This window comes from Formica exsecta, unplaced genomic scaffold, assembly GCF_003651465.1.
Source record: "Formica exsecta isolate Colony F162 unplaced genomic scaffold, ASM365146v1 scaffold222, whole genome shotgun sequence".
In the NCBI taxonomy this organism is placed as follows: domain Eukaryota; kingdom Metazoa; phylum Arthropoda; class Insecta; order Hymenoptera; family Formicidae; genus Formica; species Formica exsecta.
Genome location: NW_021849518.1, coordinates 1,032,743 through 1,057,109, shown reverse-complemented (window position 1 = coordinate 1,057,109; position 24,367 = coordinate 1,032,743). Strand labels below are relative to the sequence as shown.

The 24,367-nt window shown below is 37.1% G+C and overlaps 1 protein-coding gene across 1 annotated transcript in view; it reads right to left on the bottom strand.

Annotated features, from left to right (window-relative positions):
• Nucleotides 1-306: 306 nt before the first annotated feature.
• Nucleotides 307-24,367, bottom strand: part of LOC115235440 (G1/S-specific cyclin-D2) — a 33,507-nt gene continuing 9,446 nt past the window's right edge. Inside the window, exons 3-5 of the mRNA XM_029807243.1 lie at nt 7,878-8,040; nt 3,960-4,105; nt 307-3,119 (exon numbers count right to left, since the gene is read on the bottom strand). Coding sequence (XP_029663103.1) covers nt 2,895-3,119; nt 3,960-4,105; nt 7,878-8,040 — 534 coding nt within the window. The 3' untranslated portion in view covers nt 307-2,894. The remainder of the gene's footprint in view (nt 3,120-3,959; nt 4,106-7,877; nt 8,041-24,367) is intronic.

Sequence of the window (24,367 nt, the reverse complement as noted above, 5' to 3'; positions counted from 1 at the left end):
GAGATATTCGTTCTTCCGGTATATATATATATACATGTATACGCCCTCACTTCTTACGTCTCCACTCGAATCGACTCGCGATGCGAGAGTTCTCAGAGCTACCGGACGTCGATTTTAATTTGACGTATGATCCTGTCTACGCGAATTTGGGCAATTTTGAAAGCCGAACAACGACGTCCGTCTTCTGCGAAACTCACGCGCTCGCAAATGTGTCGTCGGAATTTTCGGAGTCACGAGACGACGAAGCTCCCCGTTTGAGACCGGTTTTTTTGAGACTCTCATTAAGTACTAGCAATTCCGTTATCATTTTTTTTTTTTTTTTTTTTTTTTTTTTTGGATATCAGTTCCGTCCGACGATCACGCGTATGACGATCGTTGGCTTCGCCACGTCACCACGGATACTATCTAGAATCACAGAAAATGTTGACATGATCAGGACCATCTATCATATAACAATAATCCCGCATAAGACACGCTCGAAAGTTAAACATTAGTTCATCTGAGCGAGATTATCTTTTTACAACAGCACTTGAAAGATGTGAAAGTACTCTTCTAGACAATACGTATTTGACGTAGCGAAGGAACTATCGATCAGATTTCGATTTTCTTTCATTGTGATTTTGTACGAAATTCTTCCGAAACACGATCATCATCAAACCGTGTTCTCTCGTTTCTCGATATATCGTTTAATATTTTCCATTCGTTGTATTTTCACTTCGCTTTTATGTTTTTTCCCTTAAATTTACTACGCGTTATCTTATTTAATCGTACTGTCTATCTACCTACACATATATACAGTCATCTATGTGAACGTCCTTGAGATATTGTATATAATATAATATCTCGCGTATTATTATATATCGACGACATTCGAAAGGAGGGGGAAAGTCAATTTTTCTCTTCTTTTTTTTTTGGTTTTTCGTTCGATTCTTCTTCTCCCAACGCTTTCTTTCTCTTTTGTTTATCTTCACTCTCATCTCTTTCGCACACATGGACTATAATAAACTGTACACGCATACACTTCGCGAGAATCACTCTTTTCATGCTTGCATTACATTACGCGCACGCGGGGAGGGGGAGGGGTGGAAGGGATTGGCACAACCCTTCTTAGGAACCGAGCGGGATAAGCGAACGGTCGCGCCATAATCTTTCGAATATATAAAGACTCGCATCGCTCATCATTTGGATAAACCTTAGTCGTAGTATGAAACTTTACAAAATTAAAAACAACTGGATCATATCGCGCGATAAAAAACTGCGAGAGACAACATTCTATGTCGCATTGTAGATCACAGACACGGTTCGGTTTATTAGTATCTTTACGAAGAAACGAATACCTTTGCGTCTTAAAAATATCTGCATGTATTCATTCTTGAAATATTCGAACGTATTATTCTATATGTGTATTTAGTCATCTTTCGAGTGATAAATCTCATAGAAGTAGTAGAAATTAAAAGAAATAAAGCAATCTTGGGCGATTTGGACTGCCAAGCAATTTCTATATTTCTTTTAAGTAAATCACACTTTTTTTTTTAAACTCTTAGATATTATTTCATTGTGTGTATTAAACATTTGATTTAATGTCGTAGGCAACATGGTCTTATATCTCTTTTTTACTGATTGTTATCTCTCACTTTTCCTTTTTATCGTGCATTCATTTTGTACGACCCTTGATACCGCATCCTTTTTATCTCTCTCTTTTATCAGTTTACATATCTGTATATATATAGATATTTTTTCGATATAATATATATATTTATTCGTACGCATACTATATATGTACAAAAACGTTAAATGACTCTGGATATGACTAAGTGAAATTTTTTTTCTTTTTAATGCTCACGCGGAGGACAAGTTCCCTCCTATTTACGTTGTCGTATTTTTCGTGTTTCTCGGTAATTTCTTATCTCGTCACCTAAAAGTTAAGTTATATGTATATATATATAACTTAGTTAAGAATATATATACATTCCTATTACAAAATTACAAATGCGTAAAGCGTATTGCATTGCCTTCCCCCAAACAGCACGCCTTTCTGATTTCTATATTCTTTTCTTCCATGTTTTACGGACGACACACGTTAGAATAGTGCAAATTCAGACACAAATGGATCGCCCGGTGGTCATCAAATATTTTTCGCATCATCTCGAGCATATATATCTTTAATCATTCGCCTCTTTGTTTATTTTCGTTTGTCTTCCGCAATTTCACGGTTTTTTCGATTTAAAACCCATGAACCAACCATGTTCTTTGTCACAGTTCGTGAATCTTGAAGCGATTTCGAAAAATAAAGCATTATTAAAATTTGACATCAACGATGATGAACGCATATGTCAAATAAATGTATCATAATTGATATATTCGTTGGAGTGGACTACTGCAGTCTATTTGAATAACTATGAGAAAATAAAAATTTTTCTTTAGTCCATTTAGGACATATTGTACGCACATATCTACATCTCGCAAAATATATATAAATCCAAGAAACATAAAAATTCTCTCTTACATAAGTACGTCCCGTCAATCACATATCGAAATAAACTTCATATTAATTCAAAATGCATCCTACATGCTTCAAATTGCGTCCTACCTGTTTTTGGTTTGTAATAATAATAATTCATGGCCCAGTTTTCAATCAAACGCGCGATTAGCGATCGATCAGGTTCAATCTCGAGATTCTTCGGGAGGAGTTTTTCGCTTCGAAGGACAATCAGCTACTTCCACATCACGTTTCTCTTCCGGCGTGTCCTGTTGCTCTTCCAGAATCATTTTCCGTTTCTTTGCCGGCTGTCCATCATCGTCGTCGTCCTCCTCGCTGGAGGGCAATTTCTCCTCCTCGGCTGTGAGACTCACCGGTGTGTCAGCCCCTACGGAGTGTCCCCCTACTGCGGTTTTCAAAAATGTACGTCCCTGACGTCGGTCGGCGTGCCCGCTTTCTCGTGCTCCAGTATTTTCTCCTGACTCGTATTGTTTTGGTCCCCCAGCGGCCTCTGCGACGCGCTCGTGACACTGGTACTCATTGTCTGATGTCCGCTTCCGCTACCGGGGCTATCGGTGCTCACGTGGGCGGCCTGCGAGATCATCTCCTCTATCTGCTCTAGGCAGCCTTGCAGATAATCCTGCAGGAAATAATTTTGTTATATCGGGGTTATTTTTGTACTTATGTATTAAAAAATAATTTTTCTTATTTATTAAAAGAATATTTTCTCTAGCTTCCGTATATATTTATGGGTGAATCAAGATCAAGGGTTAAAACTGTCGAACTTAAAGTTCTAAGACTGATATGTCTCGCGGGTTACAGCTGTGACCCGAGGTCATGAATGAAAGTCCAGGGAGACCGGATGCCGTCTCGAGGACGATATCTTCCTACTCTTGGGGCCCAAACACACAGACGAAAGAGCGGACCGCTTAAAAATATTGCACTTTACGGGTCACGGACCCCATGTCGCGCCATTCATTCGCGCTTCGGTTTATTTGTACTAGGCGATAGGATGGAGAAAGAAAGGAGGAGAAAGCGAGAGACCGCGAAAGATGAGAAGACGAAACGGCGACCCCGCTCGACTCGTCGTCATCGTTCGACGCGCATACGGGGCCCGCAGCAGCAGACCCCGGCTCCTTTTTTTTTTTTTCTTCCCTACTCCGGCGCGCGCGCAAACATGTGCCCGGCACCTGCTCCACTGTCTCTCCTTCCCGCGCACTTCCCGTCGCCTTTTTTTGCGAGTCCCGCGAGTCTGTCTTTCCATGGTCGGACTTACGCGAAGGGCAAGTTCTATCGTTTCTTGCCGATTTCGTGTCTCGGCACCAGAACATTGACGGCGCATCGTCAATGGGCGCGTTCGTTTATGTCAAATCTTCTAATCTTGTTGCAAAGGAATGGCAAAATCGAGGTAATATAGATGGGACAATTTCTTTTTTTTTTTTTACACATACGTGATATTTTTGATACGCACGCTACTAACCTGTTCGATAGCCGTGATGCGAGTGAGCTCGTCCAGAAGACCGGCTAGCCCGTAGCCGCTTTTCCCGGTCCAGTCCAGTCCGTGTAACGCCGCCGCGACGCTCGCCGCCGCTATCATGCTCGGCGTGTACATGGAGAACTTGTATTCTGAACATAAGACAACGGTACACATTAAAGACGTGTATAATATTTTATAAACTACAAATTTATATATACATTTTATTACTCTAAATACGTTCAATAATCGCGCATTTAAATACAGGATAAAATTATCAAAAATACGAAATCAAATTGCGAAAAAAATGTTAGAAGCGCATTGTATTAATTTATATGCGCAATGTTGAAACTCTTTTAAATTAATATTTAAACAAGTGATATTAGAGGAAGCGATATTACGTATTTCCTGTCAATTATTTGTCGATTTACGATTCACGCTACATTTTCCTCGAAGACGACCTCTCTTCACGCGCGTTTATTTCACTTTAAACACATTCTTTATCATTTAGCGCGCCACATGCTGCGAGGGTTAGTAAACAATGTTCCGCCAAAAGAGAGAACATTTTCTAGACATTTCCGGATACAAGTCGAAATTGCGATAGATTTATGGCAAGCGGGAACGGACGGAAACCGAGCACGTGGTGATCCTTTGTCCCACTTCCGCTGTTTCCTCAAAAAAATTCTAATGTTGCAACGTAAACCAGAACAATTCAGTTCTCGAAGGATCCAAGATGTGGAGTGTCGTTAAATCTATTTTAACGATATTATGATTTTCATCTTGGTGTATGTGCATAAAACTATTGCCAATTTTTTCTAATATTCGTGAAGTCAAAGCTGCAAAACGAGAATTATACAACCTGCGTCAGTGTTTCTCAGACTCGAAATACCCAGAGGCAGATTGAAAAAGATTGGAGAGAAAAAGAGGCACGCAAAATTTGTCAATGATTAATTAGCAATACTTTATCTTGTCATTGTTTCAAAAATAACTAATGAATTTAACGTATTCCAAATATGAATTTAATTTCTACCGAGTCACTAAAGAATAGCTATACTAAAGATCAAGAGGGAAATTTGTCGGGACGTTGTTGAAAGCGTACATACGAAGAAAGAAGTTCAATTACATTTGATATGTAGGGCTGAAAAAAATTTTTATATACCGGACACGTACGATGATCTACACATTGGATAAAACTTTTTCTTAAAAAAAAAAGCGTTAATAAAACACTCTAATAAAAATGCGAACAGTGCACTCGTGTTCGTGTTACGCTCTGAAGCCGAACGGCGGTTAAATCGCTCGAAGAAAGAGAAAGAGAGAGAGAAAGACAGAGAGAGAGAGAGAGAGTGCCTCGGTTATTAACCGGCGAAATTAAGAGCGTGCACAGCGTGTAGATATATCGTGATATAATGTAAAACCAGTTTAAGGGAGAATACAGACGACGAGAATACGGGAGGTCGGCCGCGTAGATAGCCGTGGAATGTGAACATCAGACGAAATTATCGCGCGTGTGCACCAGAGTACTTGCGCGCACCGAAATTCAATCCTGTCTGAGAGTTTTTTTTAGCTTGCATAATCAAAACTCGCGTCGCGCATCACTTCCCGTCTGCTCTGACAAAAAATCTCTCCCGTCTCCGCGTAAACAATAATAATTCGCGTTTATATCGCTTATATGTATAAAGCAACGATCCTACGAAAACTACAGCAATCTCTGTACTAATTTTGAAAATAATTGCTTCGTAAACTGATTCATTTAATCGAAATCTATATCGCGCAACATTTAAGAAGGGTCGTGTAAAAATAGAAGTATAATCTATAGTTTATAGAGTGAGTCAACGGAAATATTGTAGAATGCTTAAATATCTCTGTCCTGGATTTGAAGATACAGAGAGACTCTCGAAACACGCTTTATAAATTCCATTTCGCGCATGGCTTAATTCTGATTGATATTAATATGTAATCTATCGTCCTTCGAGTATATTTCTTCGACAATTTACTTTGCTGATCTGGCGGAAAACTCGCTACTTTCGTGCTGACTCCGAAAAAACGCGAAGCGCCGTCCAAGAGTGCGACACAACCTAGTTTGGTCCGTGAGAAACGATCCGTGTCTTCGTCCTGCTCTCCTTTCTCTCTCTCTTTCTTTCTTTCTCTCTCTTTCTTTCTGTCGGGACCGTCGAGACCGGTCCAACACAAGTACTAGGACTAATGACGAAGGACGAAGGTCCTTTCCGTTCTTTTTGCCATCGCGATTGTAATAACAACCGACCGACCGACCGATGCGGACTTCGGGACGAAAAATCGACGAGAGGAAGGAGAGAGGACAGAATGGAGAAGAGTAATCGCATTGTAGGAGGAAAAGGAAGGAAAGACACGCAAGTTATGGCAACGTGCCTGCGGCCGCGGAGACATATCTAGGCATTTAAACGCAACTCGTTCTCGCGATCCTTTTTAGCCTCGCGCTATCTTAGTCTGCCTATCTTGTCGCGTACTTCCCCAGCTTATTTTCTCTCTGTTTTCATGATACGTGTGTATGAGTCACGTTGAGGGATCTACTTACGATAATTCTTAAAAAATAAATCTCTTTTTATACAAAGATATGAGACTATTACATTATCTTAGATCAGTGATTATTTAATTTTTTACACTTTGAAAATTAATTTTGAAAAAGTTTTATTTTTAAAAAATATTAATCCAGCATTTAATCTCATTTTTATTCATGAGAAATTGTTAAATTTAAGGTTGTAGATAGATTGCAAATTATAGAGTCGTGCTCTTTATTTGCGCATAGAGAAGACGCTGTGGAAAACGAGGCGAAATTCCACGACGGATTCCAAAGAAACCGAAGTCGTCCATACCTAACGTGACCGGGCATTTAAACGGACATTTAAAGCCTTCTTAAGCAGGATAGATCTCGAGTTTAAAAAATCGAGATACAAAATATTTTCAACGTTTGTCATGATTAGATTAGTAGTAGTTCTTGAATTTTTCGAAAAATTTTATAATGAGAAAAAGATGAAGAATGGATATATATCTTTGTGCGTAATAATTAAAATAGTATTTATCTGTGACATTTTAGTGTCTATTCTGTTATTGTATCAATACTATTACACCTTCTACCTAGATGAATATTGAGAAACATAACAGAGACATAGCAATTAACAAAAATAATAAATAATATATGTCATCGTGTGTAAAAAAAATGTACTACTCATTTTTTATACGTTTCACACAGGCTTTTCCTCATTTCTTTCGAACTGTGCTAATGAGCGTGAATGTGATAATACGTGGAAAATACGTAGTACTAGTACATAATGAATGGATTATTCCTTCTAAAAGCGCGTTTCGACTCACGTCGCGACGCGCATGTTACTGACACGGTCTCGTTTATATGTATATGCATGACCTATTTAACAAAAAAAGAGAGAGAGGAAAAGCAAAGAAAAGAGGCGTTCGTGCGACTGACAGTTACGTGACGGTTTCCGCCGTCGGCGTACGTTCCACGATGCACCGTGGAGGTATATTCATTAATGCGTATGTTAACGATGTACGGCCTAGGTTGTTTACCGCACATATGTATATGTTCATGACACGATTACGACACATATAACGTGTGAAAAAGTACATTTCAAGAGGCGCTTGTCTACCCGTTTAGAAATATTTATGCGCCTCTATATTCAGAAAACCAAAGGTTACTCGGAGTTACCCGAATTCGAAATGAACGCATCGACGAACTAAAGTCATAATACGAATATTTTCTTTTGTCAATAATACTTGTTAATAATAATAATGACGAGTAAGTAATAAAAAAGGCATTCGAGCCTATCGATCTTAATTATTAATTCCTTGATCGCGATAGTACGTCTAATAATACTAATTTTATTAATTACTCGATTTTTCTCGAGTTCTTATTAATTAACTAATTCTTACCTCGAGCGCTGAGAGCAATGAAGGTCTGCGCGTGCCTCCGGACCATCACGGTGTCCCAAGTGCGCGGCATTGGCAATCTATTGAGGATGTGCATCAAAAAATCGCCGGGTGTTACCGCGGACAGTTCCCATTTTAGCTTAGAGACAACCAGCTGCTCCCACCTCTGCAACAAATTGGAACAGATGCTCGATTAATTTCGCGATAGACTCGTCATTCTAGCTCTATGCAAGAGGTATAGAAAGGAAAAGATGGCATTCACTAGTTGCATTAGTAACAATTTAACGGGGTTAGCGTAATTTTCCTCTCGTCATCGAAAAAAAGAGGGGCAGTAAATTGCATCGTTATTTTAGAGTACAATTATTTTTCATATAAATTATTGGTGTATTTCAATTATTTTCTTACATTAAAAGTAAAAAATTTATCTTAAGTCTGCATAAACATATCAGTGTAATAAAGATGTCTATGTAAGGAATAAATGTTTATAAATATATTAGCTGCATAGTTTATATATATATATAATTTTTATTTTTTAGTATTGTATTTTTATAATGACACGCGTGCCATTAATAATGTCACGATAGTGACATTACTCGTAAAATTCTTTGTAGAGATCGCGAAATGTAGCTTTATAAGATTCAACAAAGAACCATTAGATCTTTTATTTCCACTGAAAAAAAAGAAAGAGAATAATCTCCCTTTCATCGTAGATTAATGGGAAGCGCACGATCCGAGATCTTCCCTTTAAAAACGCGGAAATACGCATTTTTAATTACGCAGGTGCGACAACAAATCACGCGCGGCGGCAACGTCATCAAAAATCACGCAGCCTTGATCTCTCTTCGTTCCAAGTGTTGAACACGAGAGAGAGAAAGAGAGAGAGAGAGACATAGAAGAAACGAAAGTAGAAGAAGGAAAGACAGAGAGAGGTTTGCCCTTTCTCCGGCGAGGTTACTACGTCCGTTCTCTAGAGTACGTCGTAGTATACCCCCGTTCTCTTTCGACCGTGAAATTACACGGCGGGAGTTACGCGCGACGAGTACTACGTGTCCTTCGTCTTCGATTAAAAGTCCATTGAATTCGGCGAGGCTTCCCATCGCTCAGCTGTGACGAAACCGGGCAACGTGGTTCCGTTTCAAGTGTGAAAGCATGTTCCACAGAATCTTGGATGATTAATACACACGCGCGCGCATACATACACATTATATGTTTCTATAATATATATTAATATATTATAGAGAATAATTTTATAAATGTCTATAGAGATGTGTAGATATGCATATATGTACATCACGTCACATGATCATTAATTTATGTATTTTTATGCAATTATATGAAAACGTCTGTCTTTATTTCGCATTATTTATTTTTAATATATTGGCTCTCCGACGTCGTATTTACTTATAAATTTTGTTTTATTCTTTTTTTATATATCACCCGTGTGTTATACAGGATTAGTCATTTAGTTTTATGATATAGAACAACTATAACTTTTACTGCAAACGGAAACTGTTATATGTCCAAGGTATGATTTTAAAAAGTATTCGTGTTAATAATATTAGTCATGATACGCAGCATTCGAAACCGTACGATGAATATTTCATGTAATTTTCATTTAAACCCATTTTGAAGTATCTCTAATTTACGACCTAACTCACAAACAGAATTCTAAATATTAATATTTGATGTAGCGTGTTTTTCTGATATATCTATATATTTTGATATGTATCTTGTATATACATATGTAATTCTCCAAATTTTCCCGTATCTTACACACAAAATTATAAATAGAATATTGTGTTACAAATTATAAATCATCTTAAAATAAGTTTTAAAGTAATAATTATAAAATTATCATAACCATAAAGTGACTAATCTCCCTCTTCCTCTCTCTCCTTCGTAACAAATTGTGTAATTAAAATATAATTCCCGAATAAAATTTAAAAAAATTATAATCACATGAATTATATAATAATATACAAAAATTTAATAAAATACAAAATATTCGTGTTAAAACTATACCTGCAAATACGAGTCGTGAGGGGAAAGGAAAGAAAGCAACTTGTTCGTCGTCGTAGTCATCGCGTACGAGCCAAATTAAAGTTCTCGCAAAATGAAAGAGGATGTGCGCTCGAGGGAAGATAAACCGAGGGAGTCGTCCCTCTTCTCCTCCGGCTTATTCTCATCCTTGAAGGGGTTCCGCGCTCGAGTGCGTGCGTGCGTGCGTGCGTGCGTACGTACGTACGTACGTACGTACGCTCGCCATTCCCTCTAGTCTCTCGTCTCTCTCGTCTTTACACATCTCTTGTATGTCGGACGTCGAGAAACCGGTGAATGAAACAAAGGCTCGTACACACCGAAGAGTAGGAGAGCGACAATGTCTAATGACAGCGCGGTGATGTATAAAACACTATATTCTACTAGGCAGAACGGATCATCATAAAACGTGTCCCACTTTCATTTACCGTTGTAATTTTTCCCTTTTTGATGAAACAACTTGATTAATTTTAACTACTGCTATTGTCTATTATGTAGGTGAATTCATTTGGTACCGTTAATCTCTTATATCATTATCTCGATTACACTTTTATATTTTATTATATTGTTCTTTTGGTTTGAGAGATATAATATACGTGTATACACCTCTATATATAAATATATCTATTTCGTATCAATATTAATTATATTATTTATCTAACTACAAAAAATTACGATTATTATATAAATCATAAAATTTGAAAAAGCTGTATACTCATAAAATCAATAATTCATGAGACATGAATTTATGTAAATATTTCTGATACGAGATACATGTTATATGGCTGCGTTTGATCTGTCTGGCAGGTATATATGTAAAATGTTCTGCGCGACGATGCGCGTTCTGTCATCGCTCATCAGAATGCGGAGAGTCTACGATGCACTCACGGCGCGTGTACGCACGCTACGATACGCGCGTACGTAACGTAATGACACGTAATGATTCACGAGGGGGACAACGATCTGCTTCAGGGATAGTTGTTGAATCGACGATCGGGGCGACGATAAGCGTGCCTCGCATCGCGTCGCTTTAATGATAAAGAGTACGTTCACCGTCGTGTTCACCCTCTGTGATACATCACCCATCTAATTTCTACATTACATTACATTACGTTACATTACACTCATTACATTATGCATATTAAGTGTCACGGATAATATGATATATTTTTACAACGTAATATATCTAATCTATTAATTATTAAAAATTACAAAACATAGTTCTCTCTCTCTTTTCTTATTCGTTTAAAGTTTATAGATAACAAAATTAATATTTGTATTTTTAAAAAAATTTAAAATCTTGTATAATGAAATTTATCATCTATACGTGTATAATCGATGATAATTCGTTCAAGTAAGTAATCTAAGAGAGAATTTCCACTCTATTAAGTCAATATCAGTGTGCATCGATGTTCGATTATTACTGGATCAAAAAGGAAAAAGGGATGTAGGAGTGAAAGGAATAAGGGGCGAAAAGGTGTCGAAGCATGCTGTGAGACATGGAAAAGCAGGTGCTAGCTATGATGCTTTCACTTTCCCTATGCAACACACCTTCCAATGCACTTTGGGAATCTAAAATCACATTTTGCGATTAATATGATGTGTATATTCAATCTGTTGCATCTCCCGTTACGTCAACTTTCACACATTATATAAAGGACATAAATAATATCTTGTCTATGGATATTTTATCGAGCTTCGCTTCAAAATAAGAAATAAACATATTGTAAAGTAGAACTGTAAGCGTAAGAAACAGAATATAACACATATGATTTAATTAATTTATCATTACATCTCTATTCTGCGCGTTCATTTCTAGTTTTTAATATATAACATTTTTATTTCAAAATTAACTTTAAAAATGATTACCTAGATTACTTTCATTCATGTATCATTCATTATTTGTTTAGTACATTACATGTTGCTTTCAAATAAATTGGAGACTGAATAATGCATCGGAAGATTAACTTTATTAAAGCGCGTGTACATGCTTGGAAATACGAGTGCGGGTAAGATTTACGCGAAGCACGCAAGCACGCATGCGTAGTGCAACACGCGCAATTTAATCGCGTGTACGCCATAAAGGTCGATTCATATTATATGACGGCAACGACGCGACAGATTATTACGCAGCGAGGAATAATGGAGCAGCGGGCCATTTATTACGCATTCGAGATACAGCGACAATTTGAATAAAACAAAGCTAATGAGGCCAGAAGCCTCGCAGCGGATAATGTTCGAAGGGTTGCAAATCGAGAACAATAAATTCATTAGTATCTCGTTCAAATCTATAAATATTCAACTTTCTGTTTTATTTATCGCACGTCCTGCTTAGTAGAAAATATATTTTCAATATTAAATTCCTATCTTGAACATTATTTCAGCTACTCATTACAAAGCTGTTTACACACCTAAAAATATTTAATACACAATTTCAGCTAAAGCCAATTTTTAAAGTAAATTTTGTTGTCTTTTAAAATTATAAATATCTTTTTTAATATAAATTAGATTTTTTTTATATAATAATAACAAATGCGGTTTGTTTAATTATGTCCAACCTATTTTCTGGCGGTTTAATAATACTTATAATTTTTTTAACAAAGTCTATTATATACAATCCTGGATGTTATATAAAAAAATTAGTATATTATGCAATATTCCATATACGTGTTGTGATTATATTTTAGAGCTTATGTTATAGCAGAAGTATAGAGGTATAAAAAATTTCCACGGTACTTACATTTGCATTTCCGGTCTACAATTTATAGTCGCTCTCGATTCTCGCCGCAACTAGTATCGGCGGCTAGGTCAATAACTATCGAACGATCGATAAGGGGAGAGAGCACGGTGCATTTATGCGTTTCATTCATGCGCGCGCGAGCGATCGTGTTCGCACGGTTTGAATTGCGCACCTTGGGGCCCCCCGTTTTCCTGAGCGTGAGAAAGATAATCCCGATGAACACATGTGACTCTTTTTTTTTTTTTTTTTCAATGTTAGGTACGCCGAATATTGTGACACGGAGGAAAGAGATAGTATGTCGTGATAATGGCTAGCGCGAACGAAAACGCGTAATTATGATCATTAATCGTAATTACCGCGTGTACACGTGAGTTCCGCCGCATCGATGATTTGTCCTCTTTTCCTTTTTTCGTTTATTTAGAACGCCCAGATGTCGGTTTTGGCTTGTAGGTGGTGAAATCGTCGCGACAGGTGGTCGGCGCATATATCGAGGAGAGAGACGGGGAAGGGTGGATGGAGAAATGAGGGACGCGGAAAAATTGTGTTATAATCCCCCAAGTCAAGAGAATGACGCTTTCTTTAACCCTTTCGTATAAGATTAAATAACTGTATTCGTGTATAAAAATTCATATATTTGAATTATAATCCCTTTTAATTTATTTAAACATAATTTAATCAAAAAGTTAATATTAGTTAATCGAAAATATGACTGAAGTGTATGTTAACAATGGATCAAACGGGAGTAGGAAAAGATCCAGGAGGTAAGGTCCCCGTTGTGTCGGCGCCGCGCTACCTGGTCGATTCCGAGAAATCCAGGCCTTCGATTTATCTGATTCGCAATAAAGGATCGATACGAAGCGAAGCGCACTTCTGGCCGCAAAGGGGCATAATTATGTATTATATTTCAACATGAGTCAAAGAATTATATAATGAAAATTTTAACATCGAAATTGTAATTAAATGATTACCGTCATTTTTTTGCGTATTAATTTAATAGAGTGAAATTATGGGTTTACTCCATTCTGAATTCTTTAAATGATATTACAATTTTTGTGCATACCGTTTGCGCAAAGTTATCTCTGGTGCATCGATAAATATCACTTTACGATGCATTCTATGTAATAAATAAATAAATAATAAATTTATCATTTTAGATTTATATACATCCTATAAATTAATGATTCGATACAATTTGTTGTTTTTGAGATACTTGAATATTCTAAATGTATTTTTAAAAAATTAAAAATTACCAATATGAGAGAAAGAGAGAGATAAATGACATACGTCGCGCTTGAAGTAGTTTCTTGGCAAAAAATGCAATTGCGCGATTCCGAAATCTATTACTATCTTCGAGAAATTCTATTAGCGCGGAATCTCACAGGTGGTTACATTGAAGGAGAAGCAAGACAAAAGAGAAATCGAAAGGAAAGAAGAAGACGGCAGGACGATGCAGGATCGAAGGGCGGCGCCTGTGAGCAAGGTGTTTACCATTCTGGCCAAAAATAAAGTACAAAGGCCAGGCTCTCCCTCTCGGCTCGGCATAACTGGCAACAAAAACCAGAATCACCGTCCATGCATTCCTCGTCCGCCATTGGCGTGGCTCGGCTTAGACTTGTTGCGATTAGGCAAAAGGTAAATGATATATTTCTACCTGCGACTTTACTATGAGTGAAAAAAAATAATAGATAAATAGATAAGATAGACTTTTTTCTGTTGGTAGAAATAATCAATCAAACAATATATCCGTTAACGAGCCGAATATAAAAAGAATTAGAAGATTATATATTTTGACATATAGAAAAGTTTAAATATATGCAAGTAAAAAAGAATATAAAATATATGTGAGATCGCTTAATGTCAGAAAGGAAGAATCAACTATATCTTATACATTTATAGCAAATTTCAAATGTTTTATATATAATTTAACCCATTACATAGGATGTAATTTTAATGCCAGCTTTGTTTAAGTAACCTTTAACCTAATCATGCGTCTCGCGGTTAATCGCAAATCAGTGGTTGCCGCCGACACAAAGCTAATTATGGAGGACGCCGATAGTCGAAATTTCAACGTTTGTTTCCGTCACGAGAGAGAAAGAAGCGGGATCCTTTACGGACCCCCTTAAAAGACCTGGGGAGATTCGATTTAATTGACGTCGGCTACGCCAATGAAACCGCCTCTTCTCGAGGTTACTTCTAGGAACCGCCTTTTGCGGGACACATCTGCTCCGGTTACCGGGTCCTTTTTCGCACATAAAAAACCTCTTCTTCCTTTCCTCGCTTCGACCGGGACCGGAACACTACTCCATGGCCGAGTTTCATCTTCTTTTATTTCTCCTGCGACCGGCAGGATTTTAATTTTCACAGAAGTTATAAGCCGACGATTTAATAGGTTCGCAATTAATCCAGGAACCGAATACTAAACCGTGCGAAGCAATAAAAAAAATTGTGCGTGAATCAGGTATGTCCACAAAACCTGTAGATAGCTCAATCCGGATTTTTGGGACTTAGCATGGTTTAGATTTCAGGTTCTGAATTATAACTGCTATATTATGATCGTATAAACTTTTTCTTTCTGTTATCAATCTGTTTGATTTTTATCCGTTTTTTAATTTTTCACAGAAACATAAATTCACCGACATATAGATTAATACACATCTGCGCAATAAAATTGCGAGCATCAAGTTTTATTTCCTGTTATTAATAATTGTAAATTTTTACAAAAAAATTCTACTTTTTTTCATTCAAAAAAATGAATAAACATTACAAAATTAAAAAAAAAATTTGCTTGATAAGAAAGCAAATAAGCAATTAAAATAGTGTTCTTGTACCGGTGATAAGTCGCCACTTTTGAAAGGCACAGCACCGGCTCGATTTGCCTTCGGCGCGTCTGACGTAGCGCCGGATGTAACTACTGACTCTCCATTCAGAGCGGGGACTGCGCGTAAGTTCTTAGAATACGGTATATCTTCGGTAGATATCTTCTATTCTTATATTCATTTATATAGAAATATTCTTATTACGAGATATTATAAAAGAGACCAGATTGTTTATGTGTGTGTATAGCACTATATAAAATAATTATATAAGATTTTTTTAAATGCATATCGTTATTTTTTTACAAGAGTAAGGCACGCTGTATTATAATAAAAAAAATAAATCAAATAAATAAATTAGATTAATAAATTACCGGAAATTACATATTACCGGAAGGAACATAGATTCGTTCTTGATGAACGATGACATACTGGCCGCGTTGGTTGACGTCAAATATGATTTACGATGTCATCACAAATCTCCATTTGCTCCGTGACAGTCGTTTAATAATGTGACTCACAAACAGGCTTAATTAAAGTCTGCCAGGAGCTTTCCGGGAAAATATCGATACGTATATATGTACCTGGAGTACGGGTACCCGCATAACGGATCAGAGAGCCACAAAAAAATTTGTCTCATATCACAACGAAATTAAAAACGATCCAAACGTGCTTGCTTCACGATGAAATACGGCGAAATACCGTTATAACTTATAACAAATAACGGGCGAGCGAGAATGTCGTTATAACAAAAAATAAAAATCTTTAAGCCATTCATTTAAACGATCTAAACGTAATCTTCTTTGAAGAGAAAAATTAAGTGATTGTTTTTTTTTTCCAAGAGATTTTAATTAGTATATTGTTATATATATTGATATCTTGTAAAACTTTTTTTTAAACTTGAAAACTTTCTAACACACGCATAAAGAAACATCTCTTTATTATAAAACCACATCTTCGTATATTTAATTTCATTTTTTTAAGTGACATATAATGTCCAAAGTTGGATGTTACTGAAAAAACCAAGTCGGTAAAATTCCAGGACAATCGCGAGCTTGTCGAACATTCATTCTGACTTTTTCGCATCGCACACATGGTGGGATTTGGTTATGCTACCGATACGTCACATCCGCATTCGAGGCCAGCGCGACGCGACGCGACAACGAAAGAATCGACCGCCTGTTGATTTAGAAGTTAGAAAGGCGACTCGTGACATATCGCGTGGCCTCGACTCGGCCAATATTTACGCAGATTCAGCGAGAGGAAACGAATATTTCGATGTAACTTTATTCGTGGGGTCCATGTGTATTCTCTCTTATTATATAATAACTATTATTATTATTCTTATATATATCATTCTACGTCATTTTACCGTTACATTAGTTGCTTATAGCGGAAATGTTAGTTATAAGCGCATGCAATCGGTTGGCATTATTGTGAATTAGGGGTTAATATTGGGAATTAGAAACAAGATATTGTCTAATCGCGATATTCGTATCGTATCCATATTTAAAAGTGATGAGAGAACGAAACGAACTATTATTAGCTTGCAAAGTTAGAAAGTCAGTTCGCAGCGAGTTGCTCGTCCTCGAATGTCTGCAATCGAGCAACATTCCACAGCCGTACGTTTATTCTTTGAATTAGAAGATATCGAAATAAAAGCACACTGTAGTAATTACATCTTATCCCATCTCCACGTCGAGGCATAATACATCAATAAAATTTTGTGCAATGAGAGGTATGAAAAAACATTCTACGACAAGAAATATTCAAGTTTTTACTCGTAAATCTGCTGCTATAATCTAAGATGATGGTAAACGTCCCTAATGGAACATGCCTTAATCGAGGGCTTACTATAAGTTAATTTTCTATTATTTCTTATATATTTCTGCGCCTTTCTCTTCGCACACATAGCCGATCTCGCTGAGATACGAAGACATTTCGCGAGTCGGATATCTTTCCCCGTAGAATTGAACACGTGCGCGTGCGTACTCTCCTCTCAAAATTGACACTCACTCGATCTATTGTGTCGCATCGTTATGACGGATACTTTGTCCGCGTGCGGGCATTAGACATACATATTTTCTCCGTGAGGACATCATAGGTGGGGGCGGTGACCGGCTCGAGGCCATTTTAACCATCGCTTCTCACAAGGCCAGCTCTCTAGTCTAACTAGAAATCATCGGTATTATCGTGCAAAAATTTGGCGTGGTTCTCTTTCGACGTTCGTTGGAAAACTTCCTGTGTACGATTAATTCCTAAGCCCTCTTTCTCTCGCCTCCCCCCACCCCCTCTCCATCCCGATTGGGAATAAAATAATAAGTATCTCCCGTTATCGACTATCGCGGTCAATACTTAAAGTTTAGTATGCCGGTATAAAATAATCCATGTCAACTATATCAAGATCTTCTACTCGATCAAGGGACGAGCTCGAGCATTAACTTCACCGCGCTATTTCACCGAAGGGTCTCATGTGCGCGACTCCTGTGTTGTCTGGCATTGGCGTTTCACACTACTTTGCATAACCGCCTGCGGAACGTTCTCACGACATCGCAACTACGTCGTTAAGAGATAATTCGCTGTGTATCTGGTATGTCAGCACTATCGCGGTTCCTTTGGGCATTGATGAAAGCTCAAGTTTGAAGTCAATTTTTATTTGATGTAAATATTTAGCAAAAAAATTATGATGATAATATTAAGAATCTAACAAATTTTTTTTTTTAATAAACAAGGTCTAAAAAAAAAAGAAAGAAAAAAAGAGAGCTGTTCGCAGCCCGGAAAGATGAGTCTTTTTTGTCCGCGAGTTTCGTCAGAAAAAAAATTCAGGAACGACACAGAACGTGCGCGATGCACCTGTCGCTCAGCAACGAACTAAAAATGGTGCAATTGATCGGGGGTCTTGCAAGATGTATGTTTTGTAAGCAGTATAAAAATAGTGTGATAAAGGTAGATGCTTAATTAAACTTCTCTTAAGTACATTTATACGCTGCTGTTGAGTGAATTTGTCGCATGATTTGCGTATTGTTGTCACGTGTTCCGCTGTTTACTGATCCACGGTTAGTCGATGATACCATCGATGTTGCAAATGCATTAGATATATGCTCTCTCTTTCACCAGATAATAGGATATAATAAACTAGGAAGTAATTTCATTCTAGAGACGTCAAATAAAATTTTTTTTCTCCTATAATATTGGAAATTTTATATTCTATCAGAATTAAAGATTCATTGTAATAAATTAAAAATGATATCCCTTTTGAGTGAATTTGTTAACTAGATTTTACCTCTTTACATATTTCTCGTAAAAAATTGAGTATTGGACAATAATTCACGATATACACAAAATATTCATTACCGTCTGTCCTAATTTCGTCCAAAACGGAAGTATAATTCTGCGGAAAAAGCGGCACACCTGTCGTCCGTCCATCTTAAGGTAGGACATGTCGAGAAAGGGTTATTTGATGGATTAAGGGCCGCAAGGTGCACACGCTACGGACGCAACAGGTTACGGTAACATGTGGCCACAACATTTTAAGGCGATATATCCTCATTGTAATAATTTTCGATATTACTTCTACGAAGAGAATTTTGGAATTTAATATATTTTTCTGAACATATGTACCATATAATTTATATTGGATAAATAATTTTTTTTTTCTATATCAATCAATTTTAAACTATTTTATAATTTTTAAAGTATAAATTTCTATTTTATTTTTTAATAATATCCATGATATTGTAGCGTTTCTTAGCATAGGCTGAATAACCGTGGCGTGGCGCGTGCACTTAAGTCGCGTGCTCGCTTAATTATTAGGGGCAGGTGGGCAGCTGTGCAACCCGCGGTAACTATCCTGGGACCCCTGAGTTTTCGTTCTAGCAAAATGTTGCGTGAAAAACAAGACGACAGCCGTCGCGCTGCGCTGGTTTCCGACATTCTGCATGCGCAAGACAAAGCGGAACATCAGAGCAAATAAATTCGTCGATCGTCTGTTGTGTCTAATCGTTCCGGCAGGTGTACATGCGTAATGCTTTTTCTTTTTTTTTTTTCGCTTCGTGCAAGTCCGAAACAAAGATCGGTAACGATGGCCTACGGTAATGTGTTTGTCTTCTTATTAATCGCGCTTATCGCAAGTACGATAAGATCGTTTTCAATAATGATGGCATGTGCAGATGCAGATAAAGGCACAAATTAATCCCCTCATGCAATTATTAGCTTATCTATGTAACATAAATGCCACACAAATTTTATTATATTACAAATGTTGCTCGATAAATTTTGATAAAATAAAAAATAAAAATTTAGAAATATTATTATACATATATATAAAATTTAGAAATTTTCAAAATTAAAATAGAATTAAGATATCTAGAAAGTAAAATGTTTCACTGTTTACTTCAAATCATTTAGATATTCTTTAGTCAAAATGTAATAATAAGTCGAAGATCACAATCTACAAAATCCAACACAAAGAACTTTGTAAATTTCGTAATTTTAAAAAGATGAACTAAATATTTTCATATTTATTCAACAACAGCACAAACATCGATATTGCTACACTTTTGCTTTTTACTACTTTTTATTTTAAAAATCAATATTTCGCAATATCAGATAATAATAAAAAAGTAATCTATCAATAATTCAAGAGTTAAGAATTAATATAATTAACATTGCATCATAAGAAGCATACTAAGAACATATACAGAAATTATCATTGAGATATTATCAACGCCTTTATTGGAAAATTTGGAGCACTGATATCCTGTCCTCTTTCTATCTAATAGCAACTTAAATTATTAATTCCAGAAGGAATTCCAGAAAGTGTTGAAATCTAAGAATTTGGAAGGTGACATTCGAGTATCTCGATATCGCCAACAGTATCATAAGCATTTCCTCGAGAAACGTGAGTTTCTTAGGGGCTCGCGTGACACGAAAGGAGCGGTGGGTTATACCTCTCTCAACAAAAGTTCGGAAAGAGGAAGGGGTCAAAGGCACCAGCTGCACCAAGGTGTCCTCCCTCTCTCTCTCTCTCTCTCTCTCCTCGCCCCCTGGCCGTACGCGTGCACTTCCGAACGGCGCGATGCGCGCATACAAATTCGCACGTGTTGCGCGCCCGTTATAAGTGGCGGAGACGGTCTCGAACGGGAGAAACGGGCCCCGCCACTTCTTCCACGGGGTTTCCTGACTTCGCGGGGAGGGAGGGAGAGAGAGAGAGGAAAGCAGAAAAGGTCTCGCTGCTCACGGCGCTCGGGCAAGGGGTGCATATTCACCGGTTCGCACGGCACAGATGCAGCTGCTGCGGGGCGTCGCGTCGGGCACGGGCCCGGTGCACCCCTCGAAAGAACTAGAACTCCGCGGCACGCACCTGGCCCTCACCTGCTCCCTCCGCCCCTCCCCTCCCGCCTCTCTTTTCAATAGCCGCGGCGGACACACATCGCCATCCACCCGGCCTCGGAATACGAGTCCTCGTACGCGATATGTGTACATATATGTGTGCCACATATATGTATAGCGCTAGATCTCTAATATCGCATTGTACGCGATACGTCGGTATGTGATTTCGACGTCCAGCTGACTTTCCACTCTTTGCGCAATCGAGAATGAGAGTTTGCTTCTGTATCACAGAAGCATTTCTTTCTCGATCTTTAATATTAAATAGTTATGTTTTTTTTTTTACATGTATTGATATTATTGACAATATAAAGTTTATTGTTGGTCCTACAAACTTTCAAAGTTTTCTCTAAACAAACTAGGGAAGAACTCTGCTAGAGGATAATCCCAATGCATTACTTCGGCCTCACATCTAATATTTATTCTATTTTTCCTTTTCATTTTTTCAATGTAACAAAATCTCTAATTTCTCGAAAATTCTCTTATTATTGCCATTGGCTTCCTATTGATTCTACATAATACAATTTTTAACTATCTGAGATATTAGTAATCTTGAAGATTTACAAATACAATTAATACGATAAATTTACGTATTGCAAATTTGATGAACGGATAAAATAATAATCGAAGATTATTGATGCGATTATTATTGATTATATAGAAATTACCACGTTTTTAATCGTATGGAGTCGCATTGAAAATTCTCAATCGCGACAGAATGGACAAGCGTGTGTTTTCGAATTTTCTATACCTGTGGATTCGATGGAAATTTATTCATTCCGACAGAGTGTTTTGACCGCATGTGCACAGTACCGTGATGCAGGTGCGTCACACCCTTACCTAGCACCTTCCTGTTTATTTATCGATGATTAGTCACTTTTTTCACATGTTGCACGATTCGGAAAGCATTAAGCGTGAAACGTCAGCAGTATTTCCGCGAGGTTTACGGCTCCGCTAAATTGACCTCAAAAAAAAAAAAAAAAACAACAATTATTCCCTCAACTGTTTTACGCTCCCTCTTACTCCTATCTGCAGCTGCATTCTATATCCGAGAAACATCGTTCCATTCCCTTTAACATCTTGTTAACAATTCAATCGCAATCGCACGCGACAGACAAATATAATTTTATAAATCAGGCGAGTGGTATTATTTTTCTTCCAATTTCGGATTTTTATTCCTTATGTTTAATTTAACAAGTTTGATTATATTACTTCTTACAAATAAAAAGAAAATTGCGATCTACAAGATTGAATTCTTTTAGTTTTTTTTTTTTGTATATCTTTATGTGTTAAAAAACATATATTTTATTATAATAAATAAAATATTAGAAATTTGTAATATAGACAACTAATTAAAATATTATTCGTTTTATAATCACATGCATAGTAATTTTCATTTTTCTTAATAAAATAAATATTTGAAAAAAAAAGTGTAGAGGCATTTTTGTTGAAATTGTATACTCTTACACTCTCTTGTTTATCGTTTATCGAAACAAACACGAACATACTTTAATCAGTTTAACGTAACGAAGGTACAACTTGAGAAGATTGAAGAGAGTTTAAAAGCTAGTAGTAAGCGAGGCAAAAATTTCGTGTAACCTTGAGAGATGGAGTGTTCGCATATACGAATGACGACAAGCTGTGCGGCCGAAATGAGAGAGAGAAAGTCACTGAAAATTAAATAACCGTTTCCCGTATCAGCTGTTATCTACTTAGGCTTGCTCAGGCTATCGCGTGTTTGTCCGGGAGCACAGAGAGTCGTTGCGCTCCTTCTCTAAGTGTTTCTCAAGAGAGACAAAATTCATCGCCGTGCATACACACACACACACACACACATACACATACAGCAGATATACACAGACTATCATGATGTATTGGTCGAATGACGAGCATTTAAATTCACGAAGCTATTCTCTTCACGTGGACAACAGCGTGTCGGTCGATCCGGTCTGTTTGTACAACTTGCAGGAACTATCTAATTTACGGAGAAAACGGCCGCCGACGTTGCAAACGAGACATGTATCGGTCTTTCCGACAAGGGCGCGAACCAGTGAATGGAATTTTTTCGAGCAGCAGGCGAGAAAATTCATTGTTTCCCTATGACGTCCCAGCAAGTTGTACAGAATGACTCAGAAGTGTCGCCGCATGTCTTCCATTCAAGGATTCTTTCACAAAAATGGGAGGTTCTAGGTACGATAGTGGCTTAGAAGCCATTTCTTTAAGAATTTGAGATAATTACTCTTAAATTTGAGAGAAAAGAGACAGTTAAATTTTTATCAAACGAATTAAATGTAATTTTATTGAGGCGATATCGTAGAATGACGTTTGCGCGACGACGGCTAGATTCTGCGTAGTTTGATATCCGATACTCGCCATGATAATCATCTTGAGTTCCACGTCGCGCACGGTAACTCGCAAAAGCCGCGGTATATTATAATTTCTGCAAAAAGATCGGTTTATCGCGGCGAGAATGCAACAAGACAAATTGCAATATAACGATACGGAGCGAAAACGTAATTGAGATTATTCCTTGCTAAATTAAGATCATTCCTAAAAATCACGAAATTTTTCTAATTAAGAGGTTGGTAATTTTTACACGCACACCTATAATTTAAAAAAAATTTCTAAGCATATGAAAAAAATTTGTATTTCGATATTATATATTTAAAACTGTCAATCAGCGAAAACATGAGCAACATCTCGTTGCTTTCATTATAGTGAAGAATTTTTTGTCTTCTCTCTTAGAAGTATACGTGTATAATTGTGTGTTACAAGGTCAATAATACTACAATATTTCTTTTCTCAAGGAGTCTTCAGAAGCAGAACGTTGCATGATACGCCAATATCGCGCACAATTTTTTGCGACTAGAACCACGATGGTTAACAAAAATGACGTTGAGGATTCATAGAAATAATGATCGGATCGGAATCGTGTCGATAGATACGCTACTGACGCTAGTATGATGACGAGTTATCTGGCATCCGACCAATAGGAGCGCTTAAACAAGATATCCTTGTACTCTCGTAAAACGGAGAAGCAAACGCTGATGTAATTCTCATGTTTCATCGGGAAGTGCTCGATCGGAGTAAATCCGTGGAACGATCAGTAGGATAATCTTGTGTTGTGTGACACGATAATAATAATTAAGTCATTCGGAAGACTTTTCTCGTATGAACAAACGTATTTATTATTGCTTTATTTATTGTATTTATCACTACTTTATTTATTGTATCAACTCCTTGCGTAATACATTCTGTGCATATTTTTAAAACTTGGATCAACGCCTTTTTTCATTCTGATCTCAACGGATAAAAAATTCATTTTAAATTCAGAAATCCACTCACACAAGTCTCAGAGAGCAAAACTGTTTTTTTAACCTTTTTGATATTATATCGGCGCATAAAAATGTCGCGAGCGGTCTTGTCATTATCAATACAATTGACAATTGCCAAAAAAACCGCAGTTTGTATTTAAACAGTTATTTCAATGAAAGAGTATCAATGCACAATTAATT